At 41.2% G+C, this 12,959-nt stretch overlaps 1 protein-coding gene across 4 annotated transcripts in view; it reads left to right on the top strand.

Annotated features, from left to right (window-relative positions):
• The window catches only part of carm1 (coactivator-associated arginine methyltransferase 1), a 60,271-nt gene that overhangs the window by 18,296 nt on the left and 29,016 nt on the right, over window positions 1–12,959 (top strand). For all 4 annotated transcript variants that reach the window (XM_086132156.1, XM_086132152.1, XM_086132153.1 and 1 more), the window contains exons 4-8: window positions 3,185–3,289; window positions 4,007–4,117; window positions 4,258–4,435; window positions 4,546–4,636; window positions 6,097–6,178. In XM_086132156.1, coding sequence (XP_085988282.1) covers window positions 3,185–3,289; window positions 4,007–4,117; window positions 4,258–4,435; window positions 4,546–4,636; window positions 6,097–6,178 — 567 coding nt within the window. The remainder of the gene's footprint in view (window positions 1–3,184; window positions 3,290–4,006; window positions 4,118–4,257; window positions 4,436–4,545; window positions 4,637–6,096; window positions 6,179–12,959) is intronic.

The raw sequence follows: 12,959 nt of genomic DNA on the forward strand, positions 1-12,959 counted from the left end.
TGCCGGCCAACCCCTTGAGTGCCAGACAATTTAGAGGATTTTGATTTATCTTCAAAAAAGGCCCGCGGAATACTGTCAAGATCATCTTTATTGTCAAATATGCTTTATGTATAATATACAGCACAGATGAAATTTCTTTCCTCTCAATCCTCAGTGCAAACATGCTGTGCATGAAAACACACACAGCTAAAGATAAAAACTACACGGTATAAAAAGACATGTAATAGAAACAATATAAACAACGGTACTTTGTTGACTATTGTGGGTTAAAGTTAGGTAGTGCATTGTGCAATACGCGGATGTTGGATGCTGAGGGGAGGGTCATAGTCTGTGACAGGAGGCAGGGGTAGGGCAGAGGCAGAGGGCGGGGAGTGTGGGCAGAGCAGGGAGGGAGTTGAGTCTCCTGACCGCCTGGTGGAAGAAACTGTTCTTGAGCCTGCTGGTTCCAGCACGGAGACTCCGCAATCTTCTCCCCGACGGCAGCAGGCCGAAGAAGCTGCGAGATGGGTGGGTGGGGTCACCTGCGATCCGGATGGCTTGGCGGGTTAGACGGGAGTAGTAAATGTCCACGAGTGGGGGGAGAGAGACACCAATGATCTTCTCAGCTGCAGAGTCTTTTGGCAGGACACAGCGCAAGCGCCATACCACACGGTGATGCAGCTGGACAGGATTGTGCCTGTATAAAATGTTTGCATGATGGGGGGCGGGGCTCTTGCTCTCCTCAGTTTGCGGAGGAAATACAGATGCTGGTGGGCTTTTTTGGCCAGTGATGAAGTCCTATGGCTTTATGAACACAGTACCAACCAATAGAAAGATTAGAATCTCTTCATTCACCCAAATGAGTAAAGTCTCAATGTGCCATATTTCTTTTTTCTTTTTACCAGCACTAGCATTTCAAGTATAACTTGCACAATGCGCAATTTTTTGCCTTTATGACAGCTCAGACATATAAACATTACTTTTCTTCAACACAAAAAGCAATTCTGAGAAAGGCACTTTGATGTATTCATCAGTATCTTTTACCAAAAATGTATGAACATTGAACTTTATACCTGTGTGTGCACGTGTGTGTGTGTGCGCGTGCATGTGTTTTTGTGTTTTCACATCTTCCCTTACAAAGCATACTTATTTTTGCTGTGGTAAGAACGGAAGCAATCCCCTTTGTTGATATATATGTGTGTGTGTGTGTATATATATTAAAAGCTTTCACTTAACATTCTTAAAACTCATTCACTCCCAAAGACGTTTTAAGCGTCTTTTCAGACTTGGTCCAGAAATGGCTGGTACTGAATGAGTTATACCACACAGCTGCCACCGGGTAGCAGACTGAACAGCAACGCAGTGAATTGAATCATATCCTGCCTGTTTTAGATCTCTCCCTCCTCCAACACACTTGATTCAATTGATCATAATCGTTTCGGCTTTCTACCGAGCTTGCTGAAGAGCTGATCGCTGTGTTGAAGTGGAAAGATATCTAAAACAGGCAGGATATGGCTCTCGAGGAACCGGAGTTTCCTCCCCCTGAAATAGGTGGTGAGAGGTGGGTGTAAGAAAGTAATGAATTGTGTTGCTGTAGGACAGAATGAACTAACAACAACAAACGTAATTATTAACTGTTTCCAGAAAGGGCACCGCACCTCAAGGCATGCTGGATACTCCTTTAAACTTCCCGGATGCATCTGAATGTGGTGGTTTTTGAAGCGGTGACTCCTGTCCAATGCAACTCCTTCTGGATCTTTTACATAGTCTTGAATCTTCTCTGTTTGATAATCCACCGAAGACTACAGTCATCTCTTTTGCTGGCACCTGTTGTTTTGCCACGTTTTGACTTTCCACTAGACTTTCCATTGATATCCTGGCACTCTGAACAGCAAGCTTTCTTAGCTATGAACGTCTGTGGCTTACACATTCTATGGAGGTGATCAATGATGGTGTTCTGCCCAGTTGTCAAGTTTGCAGTCTTCCCCATTTGACCTGAACTGAGAGGATTGAACCAAACTAGAGCTAATTTCTCCACAGTATTCATATACAGTATTTTGAATTCCTGGTTTCATGGGTTTTATGAGCTGGAAACCCAAATTTTGAAAGAAAAAATTATTACATACTCGGAATTATTTAAATTGGGCTCCAAATGTATAATCTTACAGTATGAAAGGTTAACTTTTTGAATGGAAATAAACCTTTCCATGATGTAATTTTTTTGGGGGGTGGGGGGGAAAGGTCTGTATTTAATATTCAAACTAATAAACGTCATTGTTTTAGCCAATAATCGTTCATTTAGAATTTTATGGCTGCAACCAATTTCAAAAAAGCTGGGACATGGTCATGTTTGTCACTGTGTGACATCACCTTTTCTTTCAACAACATTCAAGAAACATTTGGGGAATGAGGACCCCAATTTTTGAAGCTTTGTGGAATACTTTCCCATTCCTGCCTGATGTACAGCTTCAACTCTTCAACAGTCCGGGGTCTCCCTTGTGGTATTTTTTGCTACGTGGCACACATTTTCAATGAGAAACGGGCAGGCAGGGAAACATTAACACGTGCAGAATGTAGTTTGGCATTGTCTTGATGAAATAAGCACCGTCGTCCATGAACAAGACATTGTTTGGATAGCAGAAAATGTGTCTCTAAAAACTTTCAACATTAATGGTGCATTCACAGATATGCAAGTTATCCATGCCATTGGCACTAACACAGCCCCATACCGTTATAGATGCTGGCTTTTGAACTTTGCGTCCCTAACAGTCCGGATGGTTCTTTTCCTCTTTGGCCCGCAGGACAGGGCATCCACAATTTCTGAAAACAGTATGAAATGCGGACTCATCAGGCCACTGAACACTTTCCCCACTTTGCATTAGTCCATGTTTGATGAGCTTTGCCTTTAATTTTGTCAAATGTCAATTGCAGGGGCGATGCACTATTTGCCAAAGAAAATGACGGTGATGGTGATGTTCTTAAAATTTGGGAAAACAAACTTTGCACACACACATCAGGCCTGACAAAATATATACTGTATATTTTAGAGTCTTATTTTGTGATTGTTAAAGAAATTGGCCAACCCCAAAGTTGGCCACGGGCTGCGATGGCCCTTTGTAGCTGCTTCCGTTTCTAGTTTTATCTGGTTTTGCTTGAACAGTAATGAATAGTAACTTTTTTCTTTTTGTCTTTTTAATACTTGCAGTTTTATGGCTACCTCTCACAGCAACAAAATATGATGCAGGACTATGTGCGCACAGGGACCTACCAACGGGCCATTTTGCAGAACCACGCCGACTTCAAGGACAAGGTAATGAGATTTTTTTTAACAGTCATAATTCATGTAATGACTTGCGCAGCCAAGTCAATTCAGGGTTACATCTTACATTTGTGTGTCCACAATTTTACTAGTCTATTTTTTTTTTACAATGTATTTCACAGTCTTGCAAGTGACTTGCACGAACATGGTGACATCCACACACATGCGGCCACAGGCTACATGTAGTGTATTTTCTTTATTTCATGTTCATAATTTTCTTCTTAATAGAATGAAATATAAAAAATAGAATTTTTGAGTATTTTGTTGGCCCTTTAATGGGGAAAATGTCGAACTTTTTCTAAGTGTAAATATTTTGCATCAGTATACAGTCAAACCTCGGTTTTCGAACGTCTCGGTTCTCGACCAATTCAGTTTTCGACCAAAAATTTAGAGTTTTTTATGCCTCGGATGACGAACACATTTCCGGTCTCGAACAACCTGAGCGCACTTGAATGCACCACCATTTGACTCCTCTCGACTTCCTTACACGGGGAAGTGACGCTTCCTCGTGTTGCTTTCCATTGTGAGCAGACGTGTTCAATAAACATTTTTATTTTAAAAAGAGCGTGGTTTCGGTTTTCGAACAGCCTTCTGAAACAGATTATGGACGAAAACCGAGGTTTGACTGTATATGTGTTTTTTTGGGGGGGGGGGGCAAATGTACACAAAAGGCTAGGGGGTAGATGACTTGCATTGTTTTTCCTCCAGATTGTGCTAGATGTTGGTTGTGGCTCTGGGATCCTGTCTTTCTTTGCGGTCCAGGCAGGAGCAAAGAAGGTCTATGCTGTCGAAGCAAGTACAATGGCTCAGCATGCTGAGGTATATACTCAAATGAAATCTTTAAAAATATAAATGTGACTTGTAAATAGCAGTAAATTCCTATCTGAAAAATGTAGTTTGATCTCACGTCAATCTCACCAATTACACCTTCCTAATCACAAGTGTGCCTTCCGATGTAGGTGCTGGTGAACAGTAACCGTCTTGGGGACCATGTGATTGTCGTACCAGGAAAGGTGGAGGAGGTGACACTTCCTGAACAAGTGGACATCATCATATCTGAGCCCATGGGCTATATGCTTTTCAATGAGCGGATGCTTGAGAGCTACCTACATGCCAAGAAGTTTCTTAAACCCAATGGTAAACTTGATTTTAATGGTAAAACACAAAGTAAGATTGTTTGAAATGATGTGTTAATATATTTGAGTGACATCCTGTTTTTGTGTTTCTGTTGTTTCTTTTGTTTTTAGGTAAAATGTTCCCTACTATCGGGGATGTTCACCTCGCTCCTTTCACAGATGAGCAGCTGTACATGGAGCAGTTCACGAAAGCCAATTTCTGGTGAGGAGAAAGAAAGAGGCAAGAAATGTTGTAGATCAGTTATTCTCAACTGATTCTGCGGGGTAGGGGTGGGGGGGTCGCAAAAAGCAAGTCAGAAAAAAATGGAAGGAGAGCTAATGTGCAACCATTGTGTTGAAGCATGCATGCACACACCCGTCTGTCTGTCTGTCTGTCTCTCTGATTCTCAACTGATTCTGAACTTGAACAGCTATACATTAAACAAGAACGGCACCTACAAAGCTTCAACAATTAATGTCTTCCGTTCACAAATGTTTGTTGAATGTTGTGAAAATAGAAGGTGATGCAACACAGAGGTAAACCTGACCCTCTCCCGGCTATTTTGGAACATGTTGCAGTCATATGTCAATGATTTGCTAAAAATAATAACATTTATCAAGTTGAACAACAAATGTCTTTGTAGTACAGTCAAACCTCGGTTTTCGAACGTCTCTGTTCTCGACCAAATCGGTTTTCGACCAAATATTTCGAGTTTTTTTATGCCCCAGATGACGACCGAATTTTGTTTCTCGAACAAACTGAGTGCACTTGAATGCGTCACTTGACTCCTCTCGCCTTCCTTACACGAGGAAGTGACGCTTCCTGGGGTAGACGAGGAAGTGACGCTTCCTCGTGGAGCGTTCCATTGTGAACAGATGTGTTCAATAAAGATTTTTATTATTTTTTTTTAAAGAGCGTGGTTTCGGTTTTCGAACAAATCGGTTTTCGAACAGCCTTCTGGAACGGATTGTGGTCTAAAGCCGAGGTATGACTGTATATTCAATTAAATAGAGGTTGAACGTGATTTGTAAATCGTATTCTGTTTTATAATGAGCACAACAACCCAACTTCATTGGAATTAGCTTTGTAAAATCCATCATCACAAACCAGCAATATTACAAAATGATGCAGCACTTACAATCACCCGGGAATAATTCAATTACCAAGGCAAAATTAGATTTGGTTAAACAGTTTAAACCATCAAGCTGTCTTGACTCAATAGCATATGACTTTTCAAAACTAAATAAAAGCAGATATGTGTCACATATGGGCATGCTGTTGAAACATGGAGATTGTGATGTTTTGTGAAACGCTACTGACGTCGCAAGACACTGTTTGACAAGAAAACAAAGTTGTTTTTGAAGGTAAATAAAATCGATGGCACTCAGTTTCCCTTGCCTTCCCTTTGTTGTTTTTGAAGGTTTAAGAATGCACAAAAAGTCACATTAGGCCTGGTAAATGTTTTTTAAAAAAAATCACAATTTAAAGTTGTATCCTATTTTAAAAAAAAATGAATCCCAATATGTCAGTACCCCAAAGTGGCCCGGGCTGCGAGGGCCCTTCAAATCAATATTAATTCGTATTTGCAACATTTTTAGGATTAAAACTATCAAACTGATGGCTCATTATTTCTCTCCCCCCTCCATCAAACTTATGTCTCATTATCTCCCCCCCCCCCTCAGGTACCAGCCCTCTTTCCACGGTGTAGATCTCTCCGCGCTGCGAGGTGCAGCAGTCGATGAGTATTTCCGCCAGCCAATTGTGGTATGTACTGTATACCAGGGATCCTCAATAGGCGAAGTCTGGTCTTGTAACTTTTCTGGTCATTGTGGTAATAAATGTATGCACATAGAAAATGCACAGACTGATTGTGTGCATTGTAATGCCCATGTGAAATGACTGAACCGATCAAGTAGTTGAGAAGCAGCTTCGTGGAGTAGTGGGTGAATGCAGGAACTTACTTCCTGGTGTCCAGGAAGTAAGTTCAGGATCAACAGATTGTTTTGATTTAAAACACACCAGCTGACAAAAAGCTGTGTCGAAACTGTTCTTCCACTTTATTCGGGTCAGGTTGTGGAAGCAGCAGACTAAATTGAGGATCCCAGACCACCCTCTCCCAGCCACTCTCTCCAACTTTTATTGGGAAATCCCAAGACGTTTTAAGCTTGTCAGGAGCCTTAGTCTCTTTAGTGTGTCCTGGGACTTCCCGGGATGTGAACGAAGCATGTCATGAGGCAAGCATCCAGTGGGCATTCGAACATTTGGGTCCACTGGGTGCAGATGAGCAGCAGCTCTCCTCTGACCTCCTGGATTACGAAATTACTTATGTTGCTCTTGATACATTATGTATCACAATTTTTTTTTACTATATTATTGTCTGTGTAGAATAAGTGATGACTTACTTTTCATTTACTTTTTAGTTAATTTTAAATTCTGATATAGGGGAGGAAAGGGGGGGGTCATAAAATGAAAATCGAATGAGGTCCATATTGCATCTGCAAATAGTGGTTACTGTGAATAGCTTAATTTCAATCATGTCATGGTGTTGAATAATTAAACAACCCAAACCTTTACACGACATGAGACAAACTCGTTTTGTGACTCATTTATTTAACTCCTGAGCTATAAAGTGGGGCCACACAAAGATTGAGCAAAAACTCTGTGAAATTAAACATACTAATTGTTTATACTATTTCACTTATAAAAGTAAACAAATAAGGTTTTACAGCAACTTGACAGGAACATGTTTTGAAATTAAATGGACTGAAAACGGGTCCTCAAGTACCATGATTCAATTACCTGTGTTGGGGGAAAAATGCTCTTGCTGCTTACCTGCCATGAGTACACGCTTTACTTGCACACTCTCAGGAAGAAGTCAAGTTAACTGCAGCAACAATTGTTCAAGCTATTCATGACAATAACACTCCGTCAACACGATAAGAAGGCAAAGTAAAAAAAAACGTACTTTACCAAATAATATATATTGTATAGATCAAGCTATGGTACTGTTTTATTTTGAAGTTGTTTCTAGCAGTGCGTCTCGACGTAACGTTTGACTTGAACTCGTCTTCCAGAATGTTTAGGGTGTTTATTACCATAACAAGTTGCTATCGACAACAACATCACAACGTTCTCCTGAAATAATGTTTAAACGCTGATTAAGGGTGCTAAAAAAAGACTTCATTACGCTAATGCTGTATTGTACGGCACATGTTGTCGGTGTTTAGTACTCAGTTAGTTAATAGAACTAAATGACGATACGGTTGCTGTTGCCGCTGAACACTTTTCAATAAATCAGGGTTGTTCAAACGTGTTGTTTTAGCTTTGACTCAGCTGTATACATAGTATACATCTTTAATGTTTTTCACGTGAGAGTTTACAGGACGGTCTTACGCAATTTTTGACTGGAGTAGTCTTGACTGCAATGTTAATAATTAATAAAACGTCCAGCCAGGATCATGTTTGAGAGGAAGAATAGTAGCAGGAGTAAAAGAAGAGAACATGGTGGAAAGGCGGTCCGTGTAGAGTGGGCATGCAGAAGGCGAAAAGAACATGGAGACAGTATAGATGGATCAAGCAAGACACCTGACCCACGGGGATAGTTTTTTTTTTTGTGGGGGTTGAAAAGCCTCCTTTCTAAACATGATGACAGCAATCAAGTGTGGCTTTGGGGGAGGAAATGACACTTCATCCCAGAAACGTAACAAGCAGGCATCAAGCGAGGTTCCACATGGGTATGGCTCGCATAGCTCACGATGCTTTTCGCTCGAAACCTCTTCTGACAATAGCGATGAAGACGATGAATAAGCGCTGGATCCAGATATGTCTGAGTGCGTCCCTTCAGTCATGGAGTGGAAGCAGCAGGAACTCAGGGAGTCTTCGCTCAACGCTTGAGAACAAGGAGGTAAGAGCTAACGAGCATGCAAGTTCTCCGTCGTAGCTCACCCTTCATGCCCTCATCAGTCAATTACATGCACGTCATTTTGTCCTACTGCACTATAAGGTTGCCGGTAATACTAATAATATATATACAGGTCAGCTTGTAGATGTGGACAAATAAATGCGGCGTTTATGTGCAGTGTTGCTAGCTAGATAGGCGGACATATAGTCATTGTTTCAGTTCATTGCACAAGACAAGATTTGGTTCGGTCAGTTCTTTTACAAAACATAAACAAAACATTGCTGCTCTCTTCATTTATTCAGTCAATTGGATGCTGAGCAATGAGGACTGAGTCACTTATGTAAGCATTGTGCGTATGTGTGACACACAGAGAGAGCGAGAGAAACGGAGAAAGATGAAGAGATGAAATGTCACTCTGTACAGTAAAAAATGAGTGGTAATTGTACGTATTTCTATAAATTACAGATTCCATCCAGGAGCCCAAGAGATCCCCCTTGTGTTGTTGCAAAGAAAGATGAAGAAAAAGTATTATACTTGACATTGTAGTAATAATATAGATTATTATTTTTTGTCATTGTTTATATTTTTTTAAATTTACCATTTGTGCATGTAGAATTGGTGAGGATCATTCGAGTTCCCAGCCAAAAACATCCCCTTCACAGCAACCGCTGAACAACTGAACTCTGACCAGCCAGCTGACTTACTGCAGCTGTTCATAACCAACGAGCTGCCATCACTAAAAGGCCACTCCACAAAGAAAATGCCGGGTCTTCTTGCGCCTGAAACTAGAATGTGGTGTGACATTTTCAAACATTTTTAAAAATTTTGTACCACACACACACAAAAAAAGTTGTGTAATTTTTAAGCGCACACCTGCTTAGTAAGTCGGTCAGTCAGTCAGTCAGTCACTCACACCTGTACATTGTTTAGTTCAGTAGTTCAATGTGCAAATAAATGATTTTGCGAAAGCCCTCTTTGTAGTGTTGTTATTTTTGCAGACTGAGACCATTATTTGAGCTGTCACAGAAGTAAAAAGTAGTTGTTAGTCTCAGCCAGGGGTCGGCAACCCAAAATGTTGAAAGAGCCATATAGGACAAAAACCCCCCCAAATATTGTATGTCTGGAGCCGCAAAAAAATAAAAGCCTGCTATAAAACTTACAATGAATGAAACACATGCTGTATGTATGTAGGAGACTGGACTGTCTCAGAATTGTTTGTTATTCATTCCTTTGTTGTGTGTTCACAAACGCCCCCATAGAATTGATTTTGTGATTTCCTTGCCTGATTTTTTGTTTTGGTGCATTATTTTCGCTTTTCTTAGTGTCAGTGAAGTGATCATTCATTTCCGTTTTTCGGAGGCTGTCTTTGAACGCCTCTCAAGTCGAACGAGAAGAGAGAAGGCACGGGGTCGGACACAGACGTGTCTGTGTTTGTTGAGACTGTCAAAAACATAAATAAAGTGTACGTTTTAAAAAACCAACACCACTGCTCTCCTTTTTCGGAGCTGCAACATGTATCTATATCTATTTGAGCTGTATGAGCCTACTATCAAAATCTTTTTCCACATTTTTTTATAAAACTCCAGGGAGCCACTAGATGTCGCTAAAGAGCCGCATGCGGCTCTGCAGCCGCGTGTTGCCGACCCCCGGTCTCAGCTGTACTTGAAATGCTTCTCCAAAAAGCTGGTTTTCTTAATTTCTTTCATCAGAAATGGGGATTTTGATTAAACTTTGCTATATTCCAGTGCTGATAGCTGAAGAATGCAAAGAGATCGAAACATACTAGGATTTTTTTCGGATGAAACAATAGAGTCCAATCTTTCTTTTGGTGGGTTCCATATTTATAGAGCCATAGACTTCAATATTCTGTAGGCCTTGCAAGATCAGCCAAAATCTAGTAAAACAGCTGGTAAACGGGGTTGCTCCAGTGAAAATGGCTGGGATTAAATGTTAACTAAGTAAAAATTCTCTCTTGAATAACTGATTATTCACTGGAATTTTCAGTAGATTATCCAAATACCCAAAGTTTTGATAGCTGCAGCCCGAAAATGATTTTGGAAAGTGAGTGTACAGTATATCCCACCCTGAAACAGCTGTCATAAAAGAACATGAGAAAAGCATAAATAACGACTTACATTGAACAATTTCAAGAGTATAAGAATACCATACTTGATTTGTTTCTTAAACTGACATGTGGAAACACCAAAACTGTGATCTTGAAAACTCTGCTTCCTCCATTGGTATGGTAAAGTAGAACAACCAGTAAATTGAAACTTTTGACATTTCGGCTCACATCCTTCTTCACCACGTCATCGACACAGACACTTGCAGACACTGTAAAGCCCGTATCTCACTGAGTGGCGCAGGTTTGCAAGTGTTTGCGCACGTCGCGAATGCTGTTTAGTTGTCGGGGTTTGTACAGGATCGCAAACGGTCACAACGATGCCAAAGCTTTAGTCGTTGCAAAGGTTTTTTTGTTGTCGTCACGAAGTTTCGACTGCGTTCAAAAATGTTTTGTGTCAAGAAAAGTTATTTTTGCGACCTTTAAAACCGTTGCGCACATGAGGCGAATGTCTTTGCAATCATTGTTGATTTTGAATGAACCCTGACGAAAAATCGACATTTAGGCTTTGCACAAACACTCGCCGCTCAATGAGATATGCCAGGCTGTCATTCTTCCCTCATTCATGAACAAGCCCCAAATATACATGTGTGAACAGCATTGTTGGTACCGGTTTGTTAATGAAATAAAAACACAGTTGTCACAGAAATAACTTTTGGCAATGCACATCAGGTCTATGGTCACAGATGCAAAAATTAAGCATACCAAGAAAAGAACACTGTCCAGACTGTGAAAGATGGAAGGAGGCTCTTTTATGTTCTTGGGTTGCTTTGCTCCATCTGACACAGGAGGGGTGTTCACACGGCAAGATTTGGTCCGGTGCTACGCCGGGGCTGCCCCAGTAGAGCGTTCACACGTGCAAATGAGCTCCGGCGTAGCCCCGGAAAACAGCTTACACCGGAGCAAATTTGATCCACCTCAGGGAGGTGGTTTAAAAATTTGCTCCGGAGCAAATGCTCGTTTGCGAAGCAGCACCGATGTAAATTTGTACGTGTGAACGCAACTGGGTTAAATTTGCTCCAGAGCAAATGCTCGTGAAGAGTTGATTACGTAGGGCGAGAATGCGTTGCTTTCGTGCTCTGTCGGACTTCCGTCATGCGTTTGTTTAATAACGACACAAGACTTGGCTGGTAACATCTTTCCTTTTGTAGGAGACTGGACTGTCTCGAAGTTGTTTGTGTAGTTTGTTCCTTTGTTGTGTGTTCACAACCCCCCGCCCCCCATATAATTTATTTTGTGATTTCCTCTCTTGATTTTCTGTTTGGCGCCTTACATGTTTGCTTTTCTGAGTGTCATTGAAGTCATCGTTGATTTACGTTTTCGGGGGCGGTCACTCTCGAGCAGAAGGCACGGAGACCGAGAAGGAGAAGGAGGTGCCTGTCCAGTAGTCGCTTGAGTTGTGTATACGTTTTAAAAAGAACCAACACGACAGCTCATTTGTTTTCTGTCGCTTTGCTCCGCTGCAGAAACTGCCGTGTGAACGCAAATGGGGCTGCACCGACGCTGTGCCGTTGCTGACACGCTCAGCGGCTTTGTACGTGTGAACGCTCCACAAAATTTGCTGCGGTGTAAAATATATCGCAACAAAATACATCGGTGCAGCGCCGGAGCAAATGTGTGCCGTGTGAACACCCCTAGAGTTTCTTGAGTTTGTGTAGAGTGCAATCAAATCTCAAGGCTGTCAAGGTATTATAGAGAGAAATGTGCTGCAAAGTTTTAGAAAGGTTGGTTTCAGTCACATATCATGGGTCTTGCAACAGGATCATGGCTAAAAACGCTCAAGAATGGCTATGCAAAATGTTGGACAATTGGGGAGTGTGGCCTTCTATCAGGCCTAATCTAAATCCGATTGAAGATGTGAGGAAGCATCTGAAACATGCTCTCTGGAGAAAACAACCTTCCAACCTGATACAACTAGAACACATTTTCTCATGTAGAGTTTGCCAAAAATACCTGCTGTGAGGTGCAAAGGTTTCACTGAAAGTTTGAAAAATCATTTGCTTGCAGACATTGCCTCCAAAAATGCGCAACAAATTTTTTTGGTGGGGGGGGGGGGGATTATAAATCAAACTTTTTTCATAGTTCGGTTTTTAGTTTCCTAGTTTCATCTTCTACTCATACTCTTACTTGCGCAGAATATATTAAAATTAGTGCTCTGATTGGTACCCCAAATCCTCATTCCCTTGACTTTATTTTGGCAATTGGCAAATACTTTTGATGCATTGCCGCCAGTGGCCAGTTACGCATCAAAAGGTAGGCACCGCATTTTCACGACCACAAGACGCACTGAAGTCTTACATTTTTTTAATCCAAAATGGACATGCCGTCTCGTATAGGCACCGATTTCCAAAATCTGTGAATGGTGTGTGACTTCGACGAGCGCTGCACTTGACTGTCTGATGTTGTACCGACACGCTGCTGATATAAAGGAAAGGCTAAATAAAATATAAGAAAAATTAAAAACTGAAAATTTAACATTACAATTGAATACAATTATTTTGTTTTGTGTGCTTTTTGCCATG

The sequence above is a fragment of the Hippocampus guttulatus genome, chromosome 16, assembly GCF_054856545.1.
Source record: "Hippocampus guttulatus isolate MCC_2025c chromosome 16, RoL_Hgut_1.0, whole genome shotgun sequence".
Taxonomy (NCBI): domain Eukaryota; kingdom Metazoa; phylum Chordata; class Actinopteri; order Syngnathiformes; family Syngnathidae; genus Hippocampus; species Hippocampus guttulatus.